At 46.1% G+C, this 27803-nt stretch overlaps 1 protein-coding gene across 14 annotated transcripts; it reads right to left on the bottom strand.

Moving 5' to 3' along the window:
• Positions 1-109: 109 nt before the first annotated feature.
• On the bottom strand, positions 110-27803 carry kifc3 (kinesin family member C3). 14 transcript variants are annotated; one of them, XM_069530050.1, is made up of 24 exons: positions 27489-27803; positions 12933-13053; positions 11586-11728; positions 11227-11262; positions 10344-10521; positions 9783-9850; positions 9161-9226; positions 8586-8735; positions 8207-8467; positions 7897-8070; positions 7487-7573; positions 6346-6493; positions 6109-6239; positions 5886-5997; positions 5484-5665; positions 5125-5229; positions 4896-5026; positions 3413-3536; positions 2994-3123; positions 2664-2893; positions 2410-2556; positions 2183-2312; positions 1821-1867; positions 110-1179 (listed from the first exon to the last, which is right to left on the bottom strand). In XM_069530050.1, exons 2-24 carry the CDS (start codon positions 13012-13014, stop codon positions 1171-1173), a joined length of 2871 nt encoding a protein of 956 aa, XP_069386151.1. In that variant the 5' UTR covers positions 13015-13053; positions 27489-27803; the 3' UTR covers positions 110-1170. The 14 variants fall into 14 exon arrangements, with proteins under 14 accessions (XP_069386151.1, XP_069386114.1, XP_069386156.1 ...); XM_069530013.1 differs by lacking the exon at positions 27489-27803 and adding an exon at positions 19871-21092; XM_069530055.1 differs by lacking the exon at positions 27489-27803 and adding an exon at positions 16786-16943.

Genomic DNA, 27803 nt, shown 5'->3' with positions numbered 1-27803 from the left:
TCGGGCCTCGACTCTTTTCATCACGCTCATCTAAAACATCACCGAACGAATGGAAACCCAAACTAAGACGTGTTCCTCCAGATGTTTCCCAGGGACGAGCTGGAGCCGCTTTGTTTTGAAGAGTTTATTAAAAAGTGAATACAAAATCCAAACTGTAGAAATCTACAGCGGAGACAAAGCAAGCAGACGTGTTCATCATCAGCTCAACGACACACAGCAGCTCATTGCGTTTCTAAGCGTTTCCTGTTCACTACAACTAACAGTTCTCCTGCGTCACGTCAAACTCAGCACCCGCTCGACAGCGACACGTCTGCTCAGTCTGAGGTCACCTGCGGTTCTCTACGTTTGTTTTCTACAGAGGTGACGAGACGACAGCGGGTTCACACCGAGAAGAAACGGTCGAGGAAAGAGAAGATTCGAGTCTTTGATTTCAACGAGCTGAAGGAAGATGAAGTTTCGTTTTAAAGTAAAAATCATCCACATGAAGAGAAGATCAAAAACAATCATGAACACAGGTGACGATTTGCTCGTGTTGCTCCCGTCCAGACGGACAGCGTGGCGTCAGTGGAGTACCCTGATTGGAGAGAGGACCGTGAGGACGGTGTCCCTCAGAGAGACGAGATTAATCTGAGATTCAAGAAATCTTCGTTTTTTTAAAACTAACCTCAAATCTTTCACACAGCCTGCATCCTCCGTCCAAAACCAAAAAGTCTCAGATAAAAAGATTAAAGCAAGTCAAACATAAATATATAACCATTTTCTGCATATATTATAATCGACCACATCTGGAACCGTGGGATAGAAAATAACCTAAATTTATAAAGTGCAATTTTACAAAGAAACGATAAAAGAAATACTGTGATTAGAAAGCATATACTGATTTTTGGAGGATGAGAAAAGATGGAGTCGATTTCAGTTTCTCAGTTTCTCATTCGTCGTGTCGCTGCAAGTCGACACGGAAATGAGAAACGTTTGGCCGCGTTCTCAGCTGAACGATAAAGAGTCATGGAAACTTCCCAACAGTCTTTGCTCCTTCTCTTTCCACCAGTAGAGGGCGGTAAGAAATCCAATGGTGACGCGATGATAAAATCCTCAGGGTGTTGGCCGACACCCCCCAGTCTGATCCGGGCGTCCCACAGCGCCACCTCTGGGTCGCTCAGGCCGTCATTTTCAGTCGTCCTGCAGAGAGAACCAGAGCGTCAGTCCGCTGCCGTGTGACACGCCACACGTCCGACCATGTCCACACGTGTCAGAATAAATGTGAAAACATGTTTTTTTTATTTCTGTGACGAACAAATGTATAATCGCAGCCTAACGTCCACACGGTGTCGCTGTTGCACATCTAAACAGTGTTTTCAGATTTATCAGTGTAGACATGGAGTTAGCAATCCCACAATCCTCGGCTCATCAGCACGACGACCAGCGAGGCCACAGAGCAGCGGAAGAGGGGGGTGTGTGTGTGTGTGTGGGGGGGGGGGGGGGTGTCAACTCACTCACAACGTCCACACTGACGTCACAACGAAAAGACAATTCAACACACACACACACACACACACACAGGAGGATGAAGATGATTGGTTCGTCAGGTGTCCGACTCGTGACACAGAATCAGTGAACGTGTCATTTCCTTTGTGACTTGATCTCAGGGATTCGAGCAGGCGACACAAACAGCGCGGCCCGCGGGCTCTGTGCGCCCTGCCCACGGCTCTGCAGGTTAGAAGTGGGGAGGGGTGGGGTTAGATGGGAGGGGAGGGGGCACCATGCCATGCTGAGCGCTTCCATGCCAAGCCGTCCACCAATCAGCACACACCCCTACCTACCTGCCCACCGTCCCCCACCAATGGGCTGGCTCTGTCTACCTGTCTGTCTGCAAACCAACCAATCAGACGACAGAATGAGGTCACAGAGGAAGAGAATCTGAGAACAGCTGAATTTTTTATTTGTTTCTTTATTTCTCATCTGTTTTTATTTCAAACGTGATTTTGACCGATTCATTATTTTTCACCTTCGACAAGAAGTTTGTTTGTTTTGAATTAAACAGAAAAATACTCAACACATTTCCATCAGAGTATGTGTGTGTGTGTCTCTGTGTGTGTGTCTCTGTGTGTGTGTCTCTGTGTGTGTGTGTGTGTGTGTGTGTCTCTGTGTGTGTGTGTGTGTGTGTGTGTGTGTGTGTCTCTACCTGTGGACAGTTGGGACTGGGACCTCCTGCGGGAGCCGCTCGGGGTTCTGGAGGCGGAGGAGAGGGTGGAGCCTGCGCTGCTCGCCCGAGAGATGGGGAGAGGGAGGGGGGTCACCGGGGGAGAGTCGAGCTGAGGAGGAGAGGTCAAAGGTCAGAACATGGAATGAGGAAACATGTGACCCACGTGTTCTCTGACATCATCACATCAACGTCGAACTCATCGTCACCTCGATGCTGTCGTGCGTCGGCGAGGAAGAGGTGGACGAGTTCTCGTGTCTCCTGGAGGACGAAGAGCTGAGCTCGATGCTGCGGACGCGCTGAGCGAACTTCAGCGAGCAGACCGACTCGCTCATGTTGCTAGGCAACGGAGAAACCTGAACACAACACAGAGTCACTTCCTGAAGACACACACACACACACACACACACACACACACACACACACACACACACACACACACACACACTCCTCTATGTTTTACCTGCACCATCATCAGCGTCTTGCTGTCTCCGCTCAGGGAGTCCTGCAGCAGGTACGTGAGGCGAGAGTTTCTGAACGGGACGTGGGCATGTTTGCTCCGCAGCGCGTTGATGACATCACCGAGCGCAGACAGAGATTTGTTGATGCACTGAGCCTCTCTGAGACGACTGCCCTCCGCCCCCGACTTACCGATCCGCTCCGAGCCCGCCAGGTCCACCAGGTTCAGTTTACCTGGACCGGAACACAGGGTGTTCAGTGATCTGTGTTCAGTGATCTGTTTGTGTGTGTGGGTGTGTGTGTGTCTGTCGGGGGTGTGTGTGTGTGTGTTTACCTTGTGTGCGGTTTCCAGTGGCGGTGTTGAACCCACACACGGTGATGATGAGCAAAGCGTGTGAGCGAGAGCTGTGTTCGTTCAGGTTGGTGCAGGCCGTCGCTCTGTTCATGTGACCCAACTCAAACACCTGAGGACACACACACACACACACACACACACACACACACACACACACACACACGTTTGTTCTCGGAGCGATGACAAACTGTGTTGAATCATGTGACTGATAAGAACCAATCAGGAAGAGAACGTCTGTGTCATCGTTTACAAAAGTCTCAACCCGACAGTTTTCAAACTAAACCGGCAGCGTTCACACAAGTCTCTGATTTAGAGGGTGTGGTGTGGACACCAGGCGTTGCCATAGCAACAGTAAGACCTATACGCAGCAGTGAGGACGGTCAGCAGGAGGCTCTCACCTTGTTGATGTCCTCCGGGCTCTGCACAAGGAACTCAGTCAGTCTGGGCACATAGAGCTGTCCGCTGCCGTCAGGATTCATCTTTATGTCCAGCTTGTCTGTGGGATTCTTGCCCAGCAGGTCCCTGACGGACAGAAGAAACTCTGATTACCATGGCAACAGTCAAAGTCACAGTACTCGGGGCAGCTCGTCAGAATATTAAGAAAATGTGGAAACGGTTTATAACATCGACGTCTCCAGTGCAGCTTCAGTCCCTCCAGGTTAACCTGATCTCAATATACCATGTCACCTTGACCTTTGACATGAATAAATAAATAAATACGTCATCTAATCAACTTTGACCTTTGAACCAACTTTGAAGAAATTGCTTCAACGTGTCACAACCTGAAAACTTAATGCCTCCGGCCGTTAGGCGTCACTGGCACGGAGGAATAATGAGAATGTCTGTGTGTCTGATAATCTCAACTTCTGTTTCTGCCAAAAACTTTTATCCAGCGTCCAGATGTTGAGCTCCCGCGGGCTTTACCCAGATGTTCTGTTACACAACAGCTGGACAGACGAGGATAAACCCACAACGTTTAATATGATCCTCCTTTTACGTAACCGCAGGAAATCTGTCCTGAACATGTCCAGGTCTCAAATTCATCGTCCGGCACAAACGCAGTGACGCAACATCTGCATCAGTCCAACGTTCAAGGACCAGTCAGCTGGTTTTCTCATGAAACCAACAGCAACTGTGATGGATGTGAGTCCACGCACACAAACACACACAAACACACCCAAACACACCCAAACACACACACAGCCAGTGAAAAGGAAGTAAATCCAAGGAAATGACTGAGGCTTATTTAAACTGAATATGAGACACGTATTCAGTAGGAACCAATGAGCTTAGGGGGTTAGGGGCCCGAGGCAGAGAGGGGACAGTGTTGAGGGACGGACTGACAATGTTGTTTTCATTTGGATTTAACTTATTCAACAAATCTTTATGAAACAAATAATATTTCCTGTGATGTAAGAGTGACTCGTCATCGCTGGGAACAGAAACAGCACCCCCACGTGGCTTGCAATGTTCACTACACACTGTAAAACCGTTCCGTCCTGAGGGAAATGTTACGTAAATGTAAAGAGGTTAACTTTCTTAACGTGGCCATGTGAGGACCTCTCAGACTCAGCTGTGCTAACATGCTTAGAATAAGAATGATTTATTTTCACAGTCTGTAGTTTCTTTATGAACATTTTCTACTGAATGAAAAAATTATTGCTTCCCTTAGAATTTTTAAATAAAATGTTACTTTCGAGAGAATCATAGCCGTGCAAAAATTGTTGTCGAGTCTTAATCTGGATTAATGACGAGTTATTACGGTTCATCCTCAGGGGAACATGAATCTCAATTTATCACAGTTGTCGAGACACTTCTGTGAAATATTTCACATCAGGTCTTCAGATCTAAACTCCGACTGTAGATCAGCTGTCTTCTCACCGCAGCGACTCGTTGTAGATCTCCACCATGCTGACGCTGATCTTGTAGTCCCAGTCTGGAGCTTTCTCCGTCACCTCGGAGAAGAGCAGACGCAGCGCCCGCTGGTTGATGCCGGGGTCGTCCACCACGCCCTGAAACAGACGGCCCGTTTTTATTCCAGAGACGACATAAACATTTATCGGGTGGTCAAAACAAAACGTGTTGGTGGTAACGAATTAAATCCTCCTACCTCCATGGTGTAGGTTTTCCCAGAGCCGGTCTGTCCGTAGGCGAAGATGCAGACGTTAAAGCCGTCGATACAGGAAGTGACCAGAGACTGCACTTCCTGAAACACCTGATGGACCAATCAGAAGACACGGGTGAGACGAATCTACACCAGCGACAGATCCTGGTTACACTAAACCATTTTAAACCTGTGGCATGTTCCTAAATCTCTCAGTTACAATAGAGCAGCCAAGTCTGTTCTCAGGTATAAAGTGAACCTGTCGGTGTTGAACAGATTCATTTCTTCACCTCTGACCTCAGGTTGGATTAAAAACCCGTCGTGTGGGACTTCCCTCCTCAGCTCAGACCTCTGATGTCACTCACCTCCGCCTGCGTGGCCCGAGGAGGGAAAACCTTGTCCAGTTCAAAGGTCATGATCTTGCCCTTGCTGGAGAGGTAGAGGACGGCGTCGTCATCCGAGTCGAAGCTCAGCATGGTTTTGGCGTCGGCGGCGTCCTGCTCCTCCTGACTGACCGGTCGGACGCGGCAGAAAACGCGGATGTTACCTGGGAAACGGTGGAGAAGATTCCAGGTTGACAATTAAGACATTAAGTCAAAAAATGTTTTTTTAATTTTTAATTTCACCATTTTACATTTCTGCATCTTTCTGAGCATCAACTGAAACAAAAACCTTCAAACCTCTTCTTCACTGATTTAATTTACGTTTCACCCATTTCACTCACCATCACCATGACAACTAATTTTATTAAATATTTATTTTCTGACCTTTGAGTCGAACCAGCTCGTTGTGACATTTCTTCCTCAGGTTCATCTCCCTCTTGTATTTACGCAGCAGGTCCTGGTTTGTGCTGCTCACCTCACTGATCACCTGACAGATCTGACACACACAACACACACACACACGTCAACAACATTCTGAGAAAGTTAAACCTGAGCAGCCTGCCTAAGTGACGGTAACCATGGTTACCAGGTTCTCCTCTTCACTCACCTCCTGCTTCGCCTCCGTGATGGCTTTATCCAGCATGAAGGGAAACTCCTGCACCTGCCGCTTCAGACAGTTGTAGTCGCAGGTGAGAGTCCTGAGAGCCGGCTGCAGACTGAGCAGGTTCATACGCACTCCTGACGCACAACAACACAAACACACACGTCAGTCCAACACACACACACACACACACACACACACACACACACAGTGAGAGAGGCAACAAACAGGAAGCAGCCTGACCTGCCAGGTTCTCGTGCACGGCCTTCATCTCGCTCTCAGCTCTGATGAACGCCTCCTCGATCACTCGGTTCTTCTCCTCCTCCAGGTTCTGCATCTCCACCTCCAGCTGACCCTGCGCTCGCTCCATCTCTCCCTCGTACACCAGGATCTGATGAACGAAAGCAGACGCTGTGACCCGACTGACGGACGTGATGATTAAAGACGAGCGTCAGCAGCAGGACGATGGCGACGCTCAGCTCCGTCCGGACAGAGTTCACATGTTTATACAGGAACGAGCGGAGACGATCAAGGTACAAGTAATAAAGTAAAACATTTGATATAGTAATAATTAACATTAAAGAGTTTTCATAAGTTCAAACAATATGTTTAATAATTAATTTCAAACTTAAATTGTAGACGTCCTGAAGCGGAACAGTAAATAAAAACAATAACTTACATGACAACACAAACACTAAACTACGTTTATGTTCTGCTAAACTCACACTACAGGACGAACCGGTCTAAATCTGAGCTGAGGTGTGAACACAGGTAGGTGGGGGGGTGGGGGGTGTACTGGGACGGGTTCATGTCACAGCTGAGAGCTCAAGGTCCCACCCATACACATGCACGACCAATCAGGAGTCAGTCTCAGCTGTCAATCACAATGTCTATGCCCGTTTTGTTTGTATTTTAATAAAACAAAAGTCATCAGAAACATGAACAATGAATATACATCAGTGAAACATTTCTTTAATACGTCTACGTTTTATTGTTTTGTTATGTCCAGTCTGCTAACATGGAGGACGCAGGATTTATGACCTATACTGCAGCCAGCCACCAGGGGGCGAGCAGGATGCTTTACTTTAGAGAGACGTCACGTCGTCCATCTGTATTTACAGTCAGTGCTTGAAATGGAGACGTGATGTCGTTCTGCAGAACTGAACCGGTTCTTTAAACCACATGATCTGACACAGGAACCTCGACTGAGGTTCTTTATTACAAATAATAATAATATATGATATGATATCTTGGCACGTAAGAAATAAAACTGTGGTTTGTTTTGCAGGTTTGTAACATGAGCTCTCGGTTAGAAGGGGGGGGGGGGGGTTCTCGCTGTGACCTCTGAACCTAAGTATTGTCACAGAGAGGGGGCGGGGCCAACCTTAGACAACCTGCGAACCGCCTCACTGTTTCCTGTGCCGATGGTTTTGGAGAGGAGGCCGCAGAGACGGCCTCGATCGGCGAGCAGCTGCAGGACGCATGCAGAGAGGAGAAGGTTAACTGTAGAGGGGAGGGGGGAGAGGCAGGGGGCGGGGATCCGTTTATCTGCAATCCTCCATCTCATTGGTTCATTGTGACCAAAGCGTTATGCTAAGCTAGGCTAACAGTCCCCCCCATTCTTTCAGTCATTATGCTAAGCTAGGCTAACAGTTTCCCTTGCTTCATACTAATCTAGGCTATTTGTCTTGGCTGTTTATCAAAACTCACAGGATGTGAGTGGCTTCATGCAGAATCCATGCGTGATCCCGGTTTTGTGGTTTTGGACAGGAAACTGGAAACAGCTGATGTTACCTGTGTCCGGAGCTGAGCGCAGGTCCTCTGCGACTCGTGCAGCTGCGTCTCCAGCTCCCTCAGCAGTTGCCTCTGGAGACAAAGCTGCTCCTGCAGGGCGGCGTTCTTCGTCTGCATCTCAGCCAGAGCTTTCTGCGAGTCGGCCGACTCCACCTCCACCTTCTGAGTCACGTACTGAAGAACACGGACAAAACATCCGATTCGATTTCAACACATTCAGTGATCGACTGTTAAATCATTAGATCTGTGTTTGGTCTCCACCAGAGAGAAACATTTGATCTGCCCGTCCCCACGTCCAGCATTTCCTCACCTTGACTCTAGAGGGCGCTGCAGCCTGTCTGGCCATCTCCTGCTCGCACTCGTGCAGTCGCAGAGCGAGTTTCTGCTCAGCCTCTTCCTGCCGCTGCCTCGACTCCTCCAGCTGCCGGGTGGAATCATCCAGCTGTCGGTGGAGAGCCTCCACCCTGGAGCTCTTCTCCAGCAGCTCTCGCTCCAGCTCAGCCAGACGACGCTCCCTCTGCCGGGCCTGGTTCTCCCAGCGAGACACCTCCCTCCGCAGGGAGTCTGCGTCCTGCACGACACAGTCAATAATAATAATAATAACTTATAATGCGCCTTTCAAGAGACCCAAGTACGCGTACACACTGTGTGTTGTGTGTATTCCTGTGTGTAGCTGTGTGTATACACACCTGGCTGTGGGGGCAGTGGCTGCAGCTGCACGTCTCTGCTGCAGCTCCGAGTTTCTGAAGCTCTGAGCTCCTCCATGACTTCAGCTCCTGCTTCAGACGCTCGTTCTCCACCTCCAGCAGCTCCAGCTGCTTCTCCAGGTCTGTCGCCCCCTGCAGGACGAGAGGACACACGCACTCAAACCATATTCCTTCGTAAAATTACGATCTTACCCACTTTACATTTACATCATTGTTCAAACAGAGTTTAACACGTTTTTGTCTGTTTTCTGATGTCGTCTTGTTTAACTTTTGTTTTTTTCTTTCCTGCGTCGGAGTGTGTGTGACCTGCTTTCACACACCTGAGCACTGCACCTGAGACTATGTGTTGCTGTCTTTGTGAGGACCAAATCACAGTGAAGACATTTCTGCACTGTGGGGACGATTTGACTGGTTCTCTGTTCGCACTTTAGGTTAAGGTTGCGGTTAAGGGCAATATAGACAGACAAGTATGTGTGTGTGTGTGTGTGTGTGTGTGTGTGAGACTGTGTGTTCTTTTTCCCAGGGTTCCTCAGGAATGTAGTCTGGCAGGGTCTCACCAGTTCAGAGCGAAGTCTCTCCACCTCCTGAGTCTGATCCAACAGCTTCTTCTCCAGCTCCTCCACCTGCAAACAAACCACATCAGAATAAAAAAAATCCTCCTCTTCACACAATATACAGTTTTCACATACCAGAATCCAAAACACTGTTTTTGTTTAGTTATGCAGGTTCTCGCTGTGTCTGTTCCCTGGTTTCACTCAGACCAAAAAAATCTAAACTAAATCTCCACTTTGTTTAATATAATAATGAAATCAGATCAGTCTGTTAGAAGTAAAACACTGAAGCTGCTCATCAGACAAACCAATTGAAACCTGAAGAGCAGCAGCAGCTCACTGAAGTGACGCTAATAAAACCAGACTGTGTCAAACAGGTTTTAACGTCTGATGCCGGTGAGTGAAAACTGTCAGAGAAAGTTCAGCTGCACGTCGACTCCTCAAAAGATTTAAACAAATATACAGTGAGAGAATTAAATGGCCGCCTGTCTATCACTGTTCACTGCAAACAGGAGCTGATCACTGTCCATTGACTGAATGTGAAGAAATACAGATACAAAATATGATGATGCGTTTCCTGTTTGTCAGCAGGTGTTCAGGAGTGATGATGCATTTCCTGTAGACGTACCTGTGTTTGCAGCCGTCTAACGAGCTGCTCTTCTTCTGGACAGCTGAAATAATCTGAAGGTTGTCCACCTACACACACACACACACACACACACACACACACACACACACACACACACACACACACACACACACACACACACACACACACACACACACACACACACACACACACACACACACACCAAGTGACAACTGGTCAAGATTTGAAGGAGAATATCCTCCTCCTCCTCCAAGAAGCCAAAACATGTCTTGTGAGGCCACAGTGACCTTTGATGATCATATCAGTTCATCCATGAGTCAAACTGAACATTTGCACCAAATTTGAAGAAATTCTCTCTGCGTCATGGAGATATTGTGGTCACAACAATGGGAGGGACGAACAACCCGAAAACATAAAGCCTCTAGCCACTGGGTGTCGCTGGCACGGAGACATGAACAGCATCTGTGTTTAAAAAACACTTGACTGTATGATTGAGTGACTTTCAAGTCATGACGATCAAGTTGATTGTACAAACAATCTCCTCCGGCAGCTGTGACATCATCTCGGCTCTGCTCTCACCGTTTGGCGGCCCTGACAGACGCTCCTCCTGCGGCGTCTGGACACCTCCGTCACTCCCACCTCCTCCACACGACTTCTCGTGGACGCTCTGCTGCTGCAGCTGCTGGACAAGCAAGTGACGAGTGACTTCTTCAGAGCGAAGACGAGACTGAAACTCACACACTTTGTCCTGTAGAGTCTGAAAACAAACACACACACAAAGTGGTATGAACGAGCGATGTCATTAATCAGTCACGTGAAGCTGAGGAGCTGTTTCTAAGAGCAGGAAGCTTCTAACTTAGAGCTCAGTGAGACTGAGGAGAAGGACGGAGACTAAAGATCACAAGGAAACATAGAGGAAAAAAAGGAGGAAGAGTCATAACTCCAAGGAACAGCAGCTGAGACTATGAGACACTGAAGCTGTTTTCAGACATGAACTAAAGTCTGGACGTGTTCCTGACGTGTTCTGGAGGTTCTGTATGTGAGAACAAATGTCTGGTAAAATGTCCTGAAGCTTCACAGCGAGCGAGTGGACATGTTGATGAGGTTTCTAACAAGTGACGGACGTGAAGCTGGAAGAAAACAAATCTCTCAGGATGAAGAAGAGGAGCCGTACACGAAGAAGACGAAGACGAGGAGATTCCAGATGTTTTTGTGATGAGGGCTGACGCCAGTGTGGATGAGCTGTAAACAACAACACTGATCTTTAGACGTCATGTCCCGCCTCCTGCTGCTCTACAGGCTCCACCCCTCGCCTGAATGACCCCCCCACATGTTCCTGTTGTTGTGAACGAGTCGGACGATCTGCTGCTGCTGCTGTTTCACACAGGAAACACTAATTTTCTAGACATTTTCTTGAGTTCATGTCTGAAAACATTTTATAAAGGAGAGTGAATATTTTTACGTGGGCAGGAGTCCACCAGCAGGACCAGGTGACCTTCTGTAGCGTGGAGACAAAACAACACAGCACGATGAGAGGAAGCAGAAATCAGGAGTGAACAGGTGGAAAGAGACGAGGACGGAGCTGCTTCGTGGAGTTGGTTTGACTCCTGATCACTGAGGTTTTAACTCAACACTGAGAATTCACAGAGTTCATACAAAGAGATCGATGCTCAACAACAAACACAGATGTTCCAGATGTGATGAGGTCAAGAAAAAAGCGCATCAGTGGAACGTCGTCTTTGACACAAGCTGTGAATCAGTACTGACCCCAACCCACTGACAGATACGCCCCCTACTGGACATACCCGCCCTCTGTGTTACCTGGATGAGCAGCTGCTGGCTGGGTGCGCTTGTTTCGGTCAGCTCTGCGGTCAGAGAGGGGCGCTGTGAGAAGGCGGCGTTGGGCAGAGATAGGAAGGAGCTGTCGTCTTCACCATCACTCATCAGGAAGTCCAGTGAGCTCGCTACGGACACACAGGAGGGACAAACAGAGCGAAGATTTATTCACACGAAGCAGGAGGATTTTCTTCTTCTCATCACAATTGTCACATCAAACTTTGAGACCTCGGATGAGGAGTGACTGACTCACACTCTAATTACACATTTGTATTTTTCGTCTGTGAAACCTCGTCCATGTGGAAACAGAGTCTGATCAATGTGAAGTTAATCTATAATCTGATTAATGGTGATCAGATTATTGAGGTCGTACACAAAGAAAAAAAAAACTGATGTCGACCCTTAGTTTCTCTGGAAGACCACGGAAACCAGTCAGACCTGATAACAGCTGATAACGTCCGCTGACACATTAACCTGCTCACACACTATGTGTGTATGTGTGTGGTCACAAGTTTTCCGTGTGTACGAGAACTTAAATCTTATCAACCTGAGAACAATCTGCACTCTGTGGGAAAAATCTTGAGCATTAGACAGACTTAACTCAAACACACGAGGACTGAGGAGAAACCTCCTCTGTTATAAACCGGGTCTCTGACAGATTAGAAAACAGGATTAGACACAAACACAGAAAATGCTGCGTGTTTAGTTTTTCTGGGTGACTCACACACAGGGTTTCTGCTGACTGGTTACATGATAAATGACATGTGTCCTGTTGTGTTGTTGCTTGTACGTTTTAGTTTCCAGGCGATGTCCTCAAACACCTTCTTTTTTTTTAACCGAGCGTCCAAAACCAAAGACACAAAGATGCGTTTTATATGTTTTCTTACAAACGATTTCAATCAATATTATCAATTAAACGACGGTGGAGAAATGACACAACAAACTAAATCAACTCAAGAAAGAAAAGAGAAAACACACACACACACACTCTGACAATAGCTGCAGTGTTAACCTGACCCGTCGTCTCCCAGGACGTAAAACGATCGGCTGAGAGAAACACAGGCAGCACATGAACACATGAATAAATGAAATGTGGCGTTTGAGCTCACCTCTGACAGTCTGCACTGTCACACACACTCTGCTCCACCTGCTCTGTCGGCCTGACCAGCTCCATTCATTACAAACAGGTATGACTCACCCCCCAACCCCCCAACACACACACAGTCACACACACACACACACACATACACATACACACTCCTCTGTCGTGACAAAAATGCAGCCATGCTGGTGTTTTTTTCCCTCCTCCTCTGCAGCAGACGTCAGACTCACCGTCCAATGAGATGTCTTTCTTCCAGAGCTCCTGCAGGCAGGGGGCGTGGCCGAGGTCCCAGGTCTTTCTTGTTCCGAACATGACCGACGGACTGAGCAGAGCACTGGACCGCTGGACCGGCTGCAAAACGCACATAAAAACACACACATGTTCAGTCAAACTGTCAAAATAAAAGCAGCTGAACTGACTGTGATGAGCTCCTGTTAATTAAAAATAAAAGCAGTTAAATTGGCTGTGATAGGCTCCTGGTTTCTTCAAAATAAAAGTAGTTAAATTGGCTGTGATTAATTCCTGTTCTTTCAAGATAAAAGCAGTTAATATGGCTGTGATCAGCTCTTTTTCTTTCAAAATTAAAGCAGCTCAATTGACTTATAAGCCCCTGTTGTTTCAAAATAAAAGCAGCTGAATTGACTTTGATCAGCTCCTGTTTGCAGTGAACTCAGTGACGTACAGAAAACCATCACTGGATCACTGTGATACTGAAGGAAACTTAAAAACAAGATTCTACATGAGGTTCTGATTTCTCTGTGGATCAGTGGTTTGTTGTGGATGACATCATCATGGATGATGACATCAGAGATGATGACATCAGGAGGAAATGATGTCAAACTGAATCTAAAAATATAAGGATGACAATGTTTGACACGTTTGTTTTGAAGAAGCTTGATCTCTGAATCTGATCAGAGTGGTGTCACAGATCAAATACAAAATCACCTTCACAGCCCCCAACTACACCCCCACTCAGTCCAGCTGCTCCAGTCCCAAAGACAGGTAAGACAGGTAAGACAGGGACACCTGATCAATCAGACGACAGCCTCTAAACGAACGTTCCCTCTCTACGGAGCTTCCTTCTTACCCGTCCTCGTCCACAGCGAGGTTTCCTCTCGCAGGGATGGACGCAGCGCTCTCTGTCCAGCCAGCTCTTGTTGATCAGAGTTCCCACCCAGCCGAGCATGCTGCCGCCCCCCCGGCTCACATCCTCACTCCTCAACTGGTCCCGTTCACACAGTCGGCGACCGACTGCCCTGGTTCAGGTGGAACTGCTGAACAGAGCTTCTTGCTCCGCCCACACACTGACCTGGAGTCAGTTAACCTACCTACAGTCTCCTCCGTGGATCAGAACCAGGATTACAAACATCTGACCTCGGACCTGCTGATGAGTGAGACTGTAATCTGTTAATCCTCGGGGGGCAGATGGCCTCGTTAACCCTCGACTGACATGAGGGAAACAAAGGTGTCGTCATGGCGACGATCATCTGACACTGAGACGTTAATGAATGACAGAGATCATTCACTCACTGATGAGCTCAGACCCCTAATTAATTGGCCCATAGACTGTGAATAAAGATGGACGACGTGACGGCTCCCAAAAGGGAAGCCAAAGTGTCTCAATCTCCCCCTGGTGGCTTGCTGCAGTATAGGTCATAAACTGCTCTGGAGCAACATCTAGTGACGGCTCTGTGTTTAATCTTTAGTGTGTCTTCACTGAACATGATGAGCTGCATGTGAGACTCTAAAATGAGTTAGTCTCACATCAGCACTTCAGGATAAGAGGGAATTACACACACACACACACACACACACACACACAGTAAAAGTGCGGATTAGATTTTCAAGGATGAACTAAGATGCTTGTGCACGTGCACACTATATGAGCACAATACATGAAAGTCTTATTAATGTTGACAGCTACTGACACTGCAGACAGTGCACGCACACACACATACAATGATGCGAAGTTCAGCGTGTTGTGTGTCTGTGTGTAATCAGCAGTTGTGTACTTTGAGGTTCAGTTCAGTTTGTTTTTCTCCAGCTGTGAATCTTCAACACGTGTTTTTTTTTTTTCCTGGCAGTGAAAAGCAGCAGAGCCACACGATGCCGTCTGACACCTTCACAGATCTGAAAACACTGACTCTGGATCAGTTTCAGTCCGACACAAACACACAACCACACTACAACGGTGCCCCAGAGTTTTTCTAGACTTCAGCTCTAAAACTAGTGTGAGTAGTGTGGACGCCAAGTGAATCTGTTGATGTTTAAACATCTCATCTTGTCTTTCCTTCACTAATCAGACTTTAACATTTGGTTTCCCTTTTAGTCGCTCTTGTGCTGACGTGATGAATTGTTTGTGTCTTTAACCTGATTTTAACCTTGGTTTTACTTTTATCTATTCTGAGTGAATTGGTCTGTATCAGCTCTTCTAGTCTTTATGACCAATCAAAGCTCTTTACAGAACAGATTTGTCATTCACCCATTCACGCACATTCATACAGAGCATCTATGGCACACTGCTGGCACAGCCGTCAGGGGCGATTCAGGGTTCAGCATCTTGCCCAGGGACACTTTGGCAGGCAGCATGAGGGAGACTGTAGACGTGGGGATCAAACAACGCAGGTTTTTATAAAAAATCAGCTCTAATTGTGATTAGAAAAGAGCAGAGGAGCAGAATCTCTCGTTGACCAGCACAGAGATGCGCCTCAGTGCTGCCAGGCGGAGCCACCGTGATACAGCAAAGAGTCTAAACTGAAGAGCAGAGCACTATTATACTCTGACTGTTGAAGCCCGATTTGTGAATTAAAAAGCAGATCATAAGGCGAGTGAAGATACGCACCCACAGGAGACTGGGATGGAACTGCTTTGCCCGCTGAGCCACATGGTTCTGAGAGGCGTTTGTGTTTGACTTTAATGAATCAAGTCTTTATTTATGATAAAGCGAATCATGGGTGTCTAGAACAGGGCTGTGAAATAAATCATTATTATCAAACTACATGATGATAAAACACTGAAGACAATATAAAATCTACAGTCACACCCTCCTCCTCCTCCTCCTCCTCCTCTAAACTGGGTCAAATGAGCTCCTATTCTTCTCCATGTGCTCACAGTCAGACACACACACCGACACACACACAGACAGACACACACACTCAATGTGTTTACTATGACTGAACCTCTGCCGTCATGTCTGTGATTCTGCTTCTTTCCCTCGTCATGACCTGGATATCTGACCTTCGAACACATTAGACGCTGATTGATTGATAGAAATAAAATCACTACTTTCAGACGACATCGGTTAGTTAAGATTGTCAGTAAATGTGCACACGCACAGATAAGCACACACACACACACACTGATGCAGCTAAAAATACCTGAGTGTAGCTCCGCCCACTGCACACCTGCAGTGAGAGGACAGGAGACCCCTCGTCTCTGCCGTCCAATCACAACCTTTCCTTTGTCCCGCAGCTGCACGTGTAAATGTTCCGCCTCAGACGTGAACACTTAAGTTTTCTTCATTATTCTTTGGAAAAAAAATTAAATAAAGCAGCTTCACGGAGCTGAAGGTGAAGATTCAACCAAAGGTCAAAGAACAAAAAATACTCCAATTTGTGACAAAAAATAAATCTGAATATTTACGGTTGATTCACTGATTCTCTTTGAAAAACGACTGAAACAATGAATAAGCTGTAAAACATCTGCAGATCATTTCAGCTCTAAACACAATCCAGTGATTTCTGGTGTGAGACGACCTGAGCACTGGGATAACGTCACGGTGAGAAAAGCCTCTGCGTCTGTGAGGACATCATTTCAGAGAGCATCTGAGGATGAGTCGTTAAAAATCACTGAGCGAAACAAAAAAACCCACAGGAGACGTTGAAACGCAGGAAAATCGAACTAAAGGAAAACGCAGCCGTGAGCAGCCGCCACACGACACACAACACACTCTAATCAGGTTACAACCAGACGTCTGCCTCATCCACCACCGCTCTGTCTCTATTCAACATGTCTGTCTCCTCTCATCCTCCCTATCCTCCGTCCTCCTCCCTCCATCTTTCTCTCTTACTGCCCAGGTCTTACCTCCTTCCCTGTGGCCTCCACGTCCACATCATCGCTGCATCTTCCTCCTCCTCCTCCTCGCCACTGCAGCTTCACACCGACCGACACACAGCAGCAGGATCAGTGTCAGCGCCACCCGCCGACCCCCTCAACACACACACACACACACACACACACACACACACACACACACACACACACACACACACACACACACACACACACACACACACACAGCTTCCTCCCTGTTTCCCTAGCAACAACACAGCAGCATCACACCTCCTCAGGCCCCGCCTCCTCCTCCCTCCGACAGATAAATATTTCAGCCTCAACTGAAGCATGATGAGCTGCTCCTCCCCCCACCTGAAATATTCAACAGCCCACCGTGTGTGTGTGTGTGTGTGTGTGTGTGTGTGTGTGTGTGTGTGTGTGTGTGTGTGTGTGTGTGTGTGTGTGTGTGGACTAGAACCACTGTAGAATGTGGAGCTGTAACAGTGAGGATATTAAATCAACTCATTATGATCCAGGTTTTAAACTAATTTCTTTTTGTGTTGAATATTCATCAGGGCAGTTACAGCGACTTCCGTTAAATTTAAGACTCCTTCGAGACGCGGAGCATTCTACTCATTATTCAAATAATAATAATTCATCTTGGAACTTTTCATGGTGACGTCCCAAAAAAAAAAAATGAGACAAATCCAATTGAATTTAACGCAATTAAATACTATAAGACTTTTTATTTGTGAAATTGGATTTAGGATATTTACAGACTTTTGAAGTACTCGTGGTCACCCTTGTCTTCTAGCGTTCTATTTTTATTCTGTGCTGCTGTATCTCTATCTTATCTCCAGCAGAATCTGTAATTAAAGAAAAGCTTCAAACAGATAAAACTATTTCCTGTTATCCATCAGTGATGCTGTGAGTCCCTCAGTCATGTTAATTTCAGAACAGTCAGTTGGTGACTTTTGGAACAGGTGATTTTTCTATAACTCGCATTGGATTTTACACGACGGACGACAAACTTGATCGCCACCTGCTGCACGTCGAGCAGCGATGATCCATTCACACACTTCATAAATCAAATATTATTTAAAAAACTGATATTTACGATACTCTCAAAATGTTACTCTAGAAAATGAATTAGTCCGCGATGATGACGTCTTTAGTTTCTTTTGTTTAAGCAATTAAATGTTAAATACGAGACAGAACTACAATCTGGTCGTTACCTCTCCACCAACCAATCGTGACAGTTTACATCCACATCTGTCCACATTCAAAAATAAATGTCGTTAAGGTTTTGAAGGAATGGCATCAAATGGCATCACATAATTAGTGCGTTCATTTTTTAGTTACGGCCAAAAGTCTGTTTGGTGAGGTCACAGGTGACCTTGTCTTCTGAGCTCTGATCTCTACACGTGTAGAAGTTCATCACCATGCTCCTGACATGTGGTTTTCAGGAGAACATGAAGGTCAACATATTATATATCATGACATATATAATATTATTATTATCTTTGCTATTATTTATTACGACCCAACCTGTAGATTTCAGTGAAAGGGTCTAGATTACACGAGGGATTATGAGGACGCAGAGCATGACAGTGAACTTTGTCCTGTCAGAGCGACCACAGCTCAGCAGGCAGATTATCATCATCATCATCAGAAGATGAATTTGCGGTTGCATAACCGACCCGACCCAGAACACCGTCCACACGTAACCAGTCAGAGGCCCGCAGGATTTCAGACATTAATGACTTTACATCATGTGATCTGATGCTGATGTCACGAAACATCACGCTGACCATCAAACAAACATAGCAACACCAGGAGCTGCTGAGAAGAGCTCTGACTTTCAGAAGAAGACGCTGTCTCTGCAATGAGCAGATGTTGACCTGAAGCGATGAGCTGAGAAGATTGTCTCAGCTTTTCAGGATCCATCTCCTGATTTCAGGAAGTCAGTGTCACATGACGGAAACAGTCGGACCTCCTGCTTTATGTCAGGAGGAACCACGACACCGTCCAGAATTCTCAAACCTGCGCACGCCATCGACCACAGAGACAACATCTTCAACGTCATCAAGCTTCGTCAAGAATGTTTTCTAATCTGAACCGAGCTTTGAGTTTGATCTGTTAGTTTTTGTTTCCAATTGTAATTTAGAGACTAAAGAATTTTGTCTGATATACGTCCGTCCTGTCGTCATCACCTACGTGGACGGTGTCTACGTAGGTGATGACGGGTAGTAATCTTTCTGTTTGTATGGAGAATTATTCATCTGGTTGCCACAGTAATACCATAATTATTACCGTATTTCTACAAGCATCAGCAACTTCAGGCACATTACTCCACAGTACTACAGTACTCCACAGTACTACAGTACTCCACAGTACTACAGTACTCCACAGTACTACACACTAGTTCAAATGCACTAAATAAACGTCCTCATGGTTCAAACATTATATCGTCAGAGGTGAAGACTGCAGCTGCTTCCTCTTCTTCTTCAATGGTTTAACGTTTCTCTACTTCCTGTGATTGGTCCAAAAGTCCAAACTGTCCAACAAAGTGTTTTCACTGTGAACCAACAGAACCAGGTTCAGTTTGATCCAGACCCAGAACTCTTCTTCTGGTCTGAGGAACCTGTCACACCTGATGTTTAGGTTCAATATAAACTGAAACGTCTGATGTTCTCTAAAAGGTGCGGATATCTGAACATGACACCAGATCACAAGTCTCTGATGGAAATGACAGAACAAACTGAAGATAAAAACTTTAAAGCTTCACTAGTTTATGTCTCTAATGCATCAGTGTGTCAGTCTGTGTCTGAGACGAGGAAAAGGTCTCAGCCAACCAGCAGGTTCGAGCACCGACAGAGCAGCTGCCTGATAACTGGCATCATGAACTAATAAAGTGAGACACCAACAGATTTCGACGTTAAAAACAAAGAGAAAATTAAGTTTGTCCTTCAAAATGATAAACGATTAACTCACTATTAGAATACTCATTATGTGTAGCTCCATGTAAGTGAAGTAAAAATGGAACACAGTAAAAGAAAAGTGATTTATTCTCCTCTCTTTCCCTCCTTTGTCATTTTTAACCTCCTCTCCTCACCTGAACTCGTGTCCTGTTGACGGGGACATTACGCATTCCTCCTCCTCCTCCCTCTTTTCTCCTCTTCCCTTGAGCTCTGCAGCTCCTCTGTCCTCTGTGGTCCACCATCTTCACGGCATAATCTCCATGACCCAGAGTCCTGGACGCTCTGCAGAGCTCAGCCCCATCCTGCAGATGACCTTTCTGCTCCGCAGCCTCTGAGGTCCTGTCGGGCTCCACAGCCTTGTTGCGGCTCTTGAAGAGGCTGTGGAGGGTCAGAACCGCCAGGGTGCACAGGACGTACATGGTCCCTTGGGTCCAGTTCACCTGCTGTTCAGCTCAGACTCAGAGGTTTGGATTCATCCTGACCCAAACGGAGCGAGACAGAGTCCAGGTGGAGAACCAGGACTCGGTGTTCTTGTCCAACGATGCCTCCCGGCTGAACAAAGCTCATCAGCTCCGCTTTAATCTGCCGTTGTGTTTGTATAATCCTCTCACTCTCTCTGCTCACCTGTTTCACCTCTGCCCTGGATCCCGCCCTCTCACAGTGGACGTCACATTTCCAGAGAACTGATAACGTCCTCCGCACCCTGTCCCCTCCTCTAAGCTGCCGCCGTCACGTCCTCAGCAACTCTCAGGTAACCTGAACCTGAAGGAGGCAGCTTCAGTGTCTCAGGGAAACTCGACACAATCAACAAAGAGTCTGAACTTTACTCTGAAGCTGCTGCATCAGTAACTTTCAACAGATGATTAAAAATCCACGTCAGTCACAACAAACAGATCTGACTATCGATCAAGAATCGACAAGAAATACAAGTTGTGATAAAAATGTAAAGATGCAGAACAACGTCAGAATCCAGAGATTCACAAGAGAATTCCAGCTGATCAGTTTCAAATAAAAAGAAGAAAATAAAGCTGCATAATTTGTTCCAAACTTTCAAAGTTTTAATCCAGACGTAGAAGAAAAGTCAAAATCCAGATCCTGCATCATCTTTTCCTCTTTGTTTGTGTCTCTGCTGAGATCCTGCCGAGTTTCTGTCTTCACTCTGTTTGGTTCGTTAGTTCGTTAGAAAGTCGTTAGCGAGTCGCGAGCTGTGGTTGAGTCCTGATTGGACGAGCATCAGGTCCAGATCAGTCCGAGCATCGAGCTGTAAAAACCGGTCAGACTCCGTCATCCTGTGACCGTGGAGCGGATTAAAGCTGCGACAGGTCGAATCTTCACCTCCATCACAGTGAGTGACTGACAGAGAGAGAGAGAGAGCAAGCACTCTGTGTGCACCTCTCTCGCCCAACACTCCCTCCCTCCCTCCCTCCCTGTCCCGGGACCATCTGTTGTTGCTGCAGGATAAAACTCAGACGGCCGCGGCCTCACGATGATGATGATGATGATGATGTAACAGCAGTTCTTCAGCTCTGTACATGAAGCTTCTCACGTTTACTCCTTTACATTTCATTTTAATATCTTCCAGATAATAAACTAAAATCTATTTTATTTATTTCCTAGAAATGGAGGTAGAAGACAGGGGCCTTGACTTTTGCTGCCATGTTCTAGATTTTATGGTTTTTATTTTAGATCGATTTAAACACGATCATGAAAAACAATAATCCACAGCAGTGAGTTACAACAACAAGGATGTAAGAGAGGCTTTTATTTTGTAAGAATGACTATGTACAGTTTTAAAACTACTTTCAAATGACACGTTTGCAGCGCTGGGTTCTCCTGGTTCCTTTTTCTCCTGCTCATGGCCGTCCTTGTTGCTCAGTGTCCTGGAAACCTTGATGACCTTGTCCTGTATAGGTGACGGAGCCAGGGATCCTGGGAGCTGACATTCCGAATCACAGCCTGTGAATCGAGATCGGCTGCGGCGGGTTCAGGACCTCACTGTATTTAGAGGCGACCTGTCCCTGAAAACCTACTGTAAACAGAGCAGAGACTGTTTCTGGGACAAAAGAGCACGTTTCCAGCCCAATGACCACGTTCAGCGTCCTAATGAGGGAGGACGGGTCACAGCAGGAAGCTCTCATTTCGACACGACACTCATATCACATGAGGATACATCAGTTCCAGAAAGATTGAAAGTTTAGAGAAACTTCTTGAGGAGTTTCTGATGCGGTTCATTGAACAGTTAAAAGGTTTGTTTGGATACTTTTGTCCCAGAATGTGTTTTGTGAATTTAAAGGTGGCTTCATGAGGGGACTGTTGAGCCTTGGTGGATCTTTGAGCTCTCTGAGTGACATTCTGGTTTGTTTTCATCTCCGTCTGTGAAGGCGACCGAGCTGCAATACGCTGATATTCACCAGTAGTTTGTGTACTTCAGAAATCTGCTCAAAACAGGATCTAAAATAAATTCCATCTGTGTAATATCTAATGGTAAAGATTGAATAACAGTTGACACAGTGGCGGCGCCCTCTGCTCAAACACATTTTGATTCAACAGAAGAAACTGATTTTTCCAAACGCGGAAGAAAATGAAAAGTAAGAAACTCTGTCACCATGGATACGAATGGTGACCTGCCAAACTCCATCAAACAGTAACTGATTAAAAAGTAATAAAGTGTTCCAGAGCAATCAGCAGTTTTATCAGATCAGACTCTGACATTAAATTTCATCTACCTCAAAAACCTGTTGCTAAATGATTAAACGAACAATCGGCACAGAGGTGATGCGAAGTGTGTGTGTGTGTGTGTGTGTGTGTGTGTGTGTGTGGTGGGGGCTCAGGTGTAAGAAGCTCAGACTCTCAGGATTAAAGCAGATTAGTGGAAACATCTTCCTCTCTTCATTTAAGTGGTTTTATATAAACGTTCAGAGTCTAAACTCCAGGTAACAACGTTTGATTTTACAAACAGCTGCTTTGGTTTTCTTGTAAAGAGGAGGTACTGTATAAACTTTAATATACGGTCTGGTCGAGTTTACGTAGTCATTGACCATCTTTTTTTTTTTGCATCTCGATTGAATTCACTGCAGCTGCATGAAAACAGAGGAGAGAGAGAGAGAGAGAGAGAGAGTGTCTTCGTTCAGCAGTTTACAGAATCCCAAAATGCACTGCACACACCCAGTTCAGATCCTATTTTAGGAGCAAATTACAGAGTGAGAGGCTGAGTGGAAACACACACACACACACACACACACACACACACACACACACACACACACACACACACACACACACACACACACACACACACACAGTATGGTTGTGACGTGACATCAGTCATCTGAAGAGAGAAAGTGAAGGAAGAGGAGGAGAAGAAAAGAGCTGACAGTGAAGGAAACAATTCAGCTGAGAGGAGGGTGGCCTTGTCTCCTCCTCCCCTTTCCTGTGTTTTCCATCTCTCTCTCTCTCTCTCTCTTTCTCAGGCATAGCTTAGCACAAAGACTGGAAGCAGAGGGTAAACGTTAGCCCAGTTAAAAACAACTGTAACTGTCCTGGGCAGAGTTATGAGCACCAGATGTGAGACAGATGTGCTGCAAGCAGGAAGCTGTAAAACACGTCTGAGGATCCAGATGTGAAACTGTTGTGACGCCGTGACGACCTCACATTCACTACTGCTTAAAACACAGCGTCACGAACGCAGAGGCAGAAATACAACCTTCACCGCCTCCTCTGATCGCCTCGTGTTTTAAATACAAGGCCTCACTGACTTCACTCAGGTACTTTAAATATATTTCTAGTTTTAATAATATATCAGAAAATGCTGACAGTCCCAAACATCCGAGTAAATGAAACAGTTAATTTAAAATCCTCGACATCTTTGTTACTCTCAGTCTGTCGTGTTTTCAACAGACATCAATATTTGACTTTGTGTAGCTTTGCTCATGTAATATAAAAACATATCTTTAAATATGTATATTATAAACACATATCTATACATATGTGTATCATAAAAAATATCTATGTATATAATACAGTACATATATATGATAGAAATATGTCCTTGTATATGTTTATCTTAAACTTAATTAGTGAAATAACGCCCTGTGGCATCATGGGAGATCTGACTCCACAGCTCCACCTTCTGGACTCTTGTGGATCAGTCAGAGAATCTGGATTTGATCACATACACATATTACATAACAGAGACGGTCCCAGCTGACACACACACACATACACACACACACTAAAAACAAACACACACTTACAGTATTTCTCTGCATCCTCATGGATAATTTTCTGCATGTGACACATCACATGTGAAGAGACGTTAAATTCCGTTACCACACCCACATTTGGCTAAAAGTCAACTGAATCGAGTTCATACTGTGCATCAAGTTAAACCTTGACAACAGTACACAAACTAATGTCTACACACAGACACACAAGCACTCACTAATATCTACACACTTGATAATTAACACAACAGCAGGTCTGTTTTCAGTCTGGTCTCAGATCTGATTGATTCACGTAGTTCGAGCCTCTTCGGTCTGAAACATTTTCTCACACTGTGTCACACAGTCTGAAGATCGGACTCACTTAATTCAATTTACTAATTTCTCAGGCTGAGCCTCGTGCTGCTGCGTTTTCTCTACAGATTCAACCCAGAGACTGACACTGACCATACTAACTTACAAACCACGTCAAGCCCAGATGAAGTTGTTTATCCTCTCACCGTGTCAGAAACAATCAAAACACTAAGGAACTATAGTTGAAGTGAAAACTGCAGCGAAAAAACCCCACACGTTTCACTGTTTATCAGAAAACTGCTGCCTGGAGAGGGAGGCACAACGTAAATGGATGTTAGCTTAAATAGATTATAACAATAATCTATTTACAAACTGAAACCCACAACAGACCGGACATTAAAGCGCCCCTGAGTATCCTTTATTCAGGAACAGCGCCCTCTGCAGCCACATGTGACAATTAATTCAAATCCAGACATTTTCCTGGAAGTTTCTGGAACTTCTCCTGCTGCAGATGTCAGAGTGAGTCCGCGTGAGAAAACAGCAGGAAAACGTCCTGAAACTTCCCAGTGAGCGAGTGGACGTGTTGATGAGGTTTCTAACACGTGACGGACAGTGAAAGGTAGAAGACGAAGACGTCAACTTGGAATGACGAGGAGATTCCAGATCTTTTGGCGATAAGGGCCGACGCCAACAACACTGATCTTTCCACAGCACAATTTATACGTCATGTCCCGCCTCCTGCTGCTCTACAGGCTCCACCCCCTCGCCTGAATGTCCCCCACATGTTCCTGTTGTCGTGATCGAGTCTGTTACAACTCAGACCTTGTGATTGTCCATCGTTTGACATGTGATGTTTGCTTCACTTCTGTCGTAGCAAATCTGCAAATGTTTGTGGGAAATTCTGAGCTGAGGTTCAGCAAGCGAAGTGGACAACTAAACAATCCTGGACATGGTGGAAGCTTTCACTGAGATGGACTCGGGACAATCCACGGGTTTTAAATATTTTCCTTTTGACACAGTTTTCAGTTTGAGGTGTGTCTTTGGTTAAAAATATTCAATCAGATGAAGAGGACATTTCTTAGCCTCTGTCCTCACAACTGAAGGAGACAAGAAAAATCCTGCCGACATATTTATAGAAAATCTTGTGTGGAGCAGTGACTCCACCCTGCAGATCACCGCCTCCTCAACCCAACACACTGATGTTACTGTCATCATCACTGCACACACACACACACACACACACACACACACACACACACACAAAGACACGCACACAGACAGCATGAACAGGAAACCAGGGAGTGCGTCTGGATCCCAAATGTTGTATGTGGACAAAAACCCATAAATCCTGCAGAGCGAGCACGTTCAGCTGCTCCTCGCTTTGTCAGAGCGTCCTTCAAAGATAATTCTGGGTTTAAGGATTCGGGTTCTGAAGTTAAATCAGCGTCTCTCTGGCCGAGTCGGGTTGTGACATCATCACCACTCGGCTGCTGTTGAGTCATCTGCTCGTTACGGCTCGACCTACATTGAATCTTCCATCAATGACAGTTACAGTGTGTGTAACGAGACGTCACGAGGCACATGGAGCTGCTCAAACTCTCATGTTTTATTTTACAATTCAATTATATAATCAAGTTTACGACTGTAAATAAAGATGGACACATGACAGCTCATCAAACTGAAGCCGTATCATCTGGATCACCCCCTGGTGGCTGTAAATGCAAGTCTTCATGTTTCTGATAAGTTTACTTCAATTAGATATTTGATGATGATAACATGGGACAGACATGGGATTGGTTAAGCACGTGTATGGGCGGGACCATGAACACACATCGGGTTCACCGGCAGACTCCACCCCCTCTTACGCATAGCTGTGATGTAATCTGCTAGCATTGGCTCGTGCCACTGTTGTCGTATATGTAGCTGAGCTCTGCTAAACTTCAACATAGAAAAGCAGCGCCGTCAGTTTTTCCAAAAATCAAGTTGGAACGAATTTGACGTGACAAACAATTAGTTTGAATATATTCCCCCGGTGCGTTCACACCAAACGGGACATCGGGCAGTTACATACAAAAATGACAGCCTCACTTTAAATCGTTATTTTGCCGCATATGGTGTCGAACCCAAAATACTTCAACACGCTGCTTCTCAGAAGCTCTGGTCTCATTATTGTCTCCTCAGGACGGCTTTGTTTACCGTCTTCATTTAAAAAAAGAAACACTACCAACTTACTCTACTGATAAATCAAAAGGTCAAACTTGTGATCGCCCCCTGCTGGGCCAGGAGACAAACTTCTACAGACATTCATCTGAACTTCTAGACTGAATATTTTGAATTCGTATTGGTCCGAACGAAGCCCTAGTGAGAGTTCAGCGTAACAGCAGCTGTTTAACAGAGACGTCAGAGAATATTCCACAATATTCACATTTACACAAAACTAACATTTGATTTACCGTCTCTGCTTTTCACTGTTTGTTAAAGAGACAAAATATCTCAAATGTTATGTTGATCATTTTCAGCTTTGTCACTAGAAACAAAAACAACTGTGTGTGTGTGTGTGTGTGTGTGTGTGTGGACCAGGTGAGGCTCTTTGTTAAACTGAAAACCGCTGATAGAAGAGAAGAGCTTTGAAGCGATGGAAGCTGCTGGATGGTCCCATGAAAAGAGACAGTGACGGAGTGAGGGAGAGAGAGACACAGCGAAAGAGTGAGGGACAGTGAGAGAGAGAGAGAGAGACAGTGAGAGAGTGAGGGACAGTGAGAGAGAGAGAGACAGTGAAAGAGGGAGAGAGAGGGGGACAGTAGAGACAGAGAGGACAGTTGTTCAAAGGGACAGAGTGAGGGACAGTGAGTGAGAGAGAGAGAGACAGTGAGGGACAGTGAGGGACAGTGAGAGACAGTGAGGGACAGTGAGAGATAGTGAGAGACAGTGAGGGACAGTTAAAGAGTGACAGACAGTGAGGGACAGTGAGAGACAGTGAGGGACAGTGAGAGATAGTGAGAGACAGTGAGGGACAGTTAAAGAGTGACAGACAGTGAGGGACAGTGAGAGACAGTGAGAGACATTGAGAGACAGTGAGAGACATTGAGGGACAGTCAAACACCCTGAACTGAATCGGACGCACACGACGGTACGTGTTAAGAACAGCGGACAAACGGGGACCGTGTCCTCTTGGCGGGACACCGTGTCCCTGTAAACCACCATCAGCGGAATGGACAGAAATCAAACGTGTCCTCACCTCCTGGTCCCGGACAGCGGCTCCTCTGCTCCTCTGCTCCCGCTCTCCTCGTCGGTTCCCCGCAGTAAATCCCTCCCTCTCCGGGGCACCGTCACTTCAAACTCGGCGGTGTACGCGGGTCAGTTCCCGGTTGTTACCGGTTCAGTTACCGGGTCAGTTACCGGGTCAGTTACCGGGACAGCTCCCGGTTGTCCCCGGGACTCGCAGCTTCTCTTCGCTGATCAAAGTCAAGAGGACTGCGGACTGACCGTGCTGCGTTCAGGGACAGCGGGACATGTGGACACTGTGTGAGCTGGGCGAGCGAGAGCGACGAGA

The sequence above is a fragment of the Paralichthys olivaceus genome, chromosome 1 (assembly GCF_024713975.1).
Source record: "Paralichthys olivaceus isolate ysfri-2021 chromosome 1, ASM2471397v2, whole genome shotgun sequence".
NCBI lineage: Eukaryota > Metazoa > Chordata > Actinopteri > Pleuronectiformes > Paralichthyidae > Paralichthys > Paralichthys olivaceus.
This window is presented reverse-complemented; position numbering and strand designations above follow the sequence as displayed.